Source organism: Austrofundulus limnaeus, unplaced genomic scaffold, assembly GCF_001266775.1.
Source record: "Austrofundulus limnaeus strain Quisiro unplaced genomic scaffold, Austrofundulus_limnaeus-1.0 Scaffold54, whole genome shotgun sequence".
NCBI classification, from domain to species: domain Eukaryota; kingdom Metazoa; phylum Chordata; class Actinopteri; order Cyprinodontiformes; family Rivulidae; genus Austrofundulus; species Austrofundulus limnaeus.
In genome coordinates, this window is record NW_013952456.1 from 1643716 (window position 1) to 1644926 (window position 1211).

General features: G+C 40.6%; 1 protein-coding gene across 1 annotated transcript in view; it reads left to right on the plus strand.

Annotated features, from left to right (window-relative positions):
* The window catches only part of pecr (peroxisomal trans-2-enoyl-CoA reductase), a gene marked incomplete at its 3' end in the record, with an annotated part of 8164 nt that extends 7424 nt beyond the window's left edge, over positions 1 to 740 (plus strand). The window contains 2 exon segments of the mRNA XM_014008978.1: positions 476 to 587; positions 688 to 740. Of these exon segments, the coding sequence (XP_013864432.1) occupies positions 476 to 587; positions 688 to 740 (165 nt within the window).
* Between the last annotated feature and the right edge of the window lie 471 nt (positions 741 to 1211).

Genomic DNA, 1211 nt, shown 5'->3' on the forward strand with positions numbered 1-1211 from the left:
CTTTAAAGGAGCTTCAACATGCTGTTTCTTCAGCAGTGGAGTCTTGCGTGGTGAGCGTGCATACAGGCCATGGTGGTTCAGTGCCTTACTTATTGTTTTCTTTGAAACAAACGTACCTGCTCATTTATGGTTTGATTTCTTTGMATGTATGGATCACTTGGGTTGTCACCAACATCTGGTGAAAATTTCATGTCATTAGCACCTCTAGTAATATATTTACTCAGAAAAATGGTGACGTATTCAATACTTATTTTACCCGCTGTATATAAACTGCATCTGTTTTGTAGTTTCATTGTTTTCCACTTTAACTTGTCCGTCGTGTTTGACTTCGCTGCACTGATGGTGTTCACTAAATTAAAATGAGATTTAACCAATGTGTTGAAATTCAGTTTACTGATTTTAAGTGCCACAATCTAATAAATCCCATCAAATCAAAAGAAATCATATGACTAAAACATTTTGTTTATTTACTCAGATTTCCTCAGCCGTGTGTTTCCTGCTCTCTCCTGGTGCCTCCTACATCTCTGGTGCAACACTGAAGGTGGACGCAGGACAGAGTCTGTACCATGCTATGTGGGAGATACCTGGTTTGTACACTTTTCTAACCCGGCTGGACTTGGGTCTTTTCATTGTTCAGACAGAACCCTGTACTTCACTGTGATTTACTTTGTATGTGTCCATGTCCAGATCACAAAGAATGGCCTGAAGCTCCAGAGGGGGAGAACCTGGATGCTCTGAAGGAACTGCTCAACCCACAAAGCAAACTTTAATTTGCCTCTGTAATGTGCAGAAATACAGCTGTACCTTCACAGAGACAAAACAGCAGCTGTGTGGTTCTCTGTTTGTAGATTTTAAATCACTGTAAAAAATGTGTACAAATTGTATGTATTTAATAGCAACATGTGTAGCTAGTGATTTGTTATTCACAGTTTTTAATTCAATGTCTGTCTTAGCAAGATWACATTCAGTACATTTTAATCACGCTTCATCTATTCATCCATCCAACCATCGTCTACCACTTATCAGTGGTGATGTTGTGGAGAAAACAGATCCTTGAAGGAAACTCAGACGTCCACCAGTGAGACTTTCCAGCTCCTCCTGGGAAATCCCAGTCTTTCCAGGCCAGAGAGGAAATATAATCTCTGAGTTCTGGGTCTGCCATGGGGTCTCCTTCCTGTAAAATTCCCCAGAGAAAGCAACCAACTCCGCAG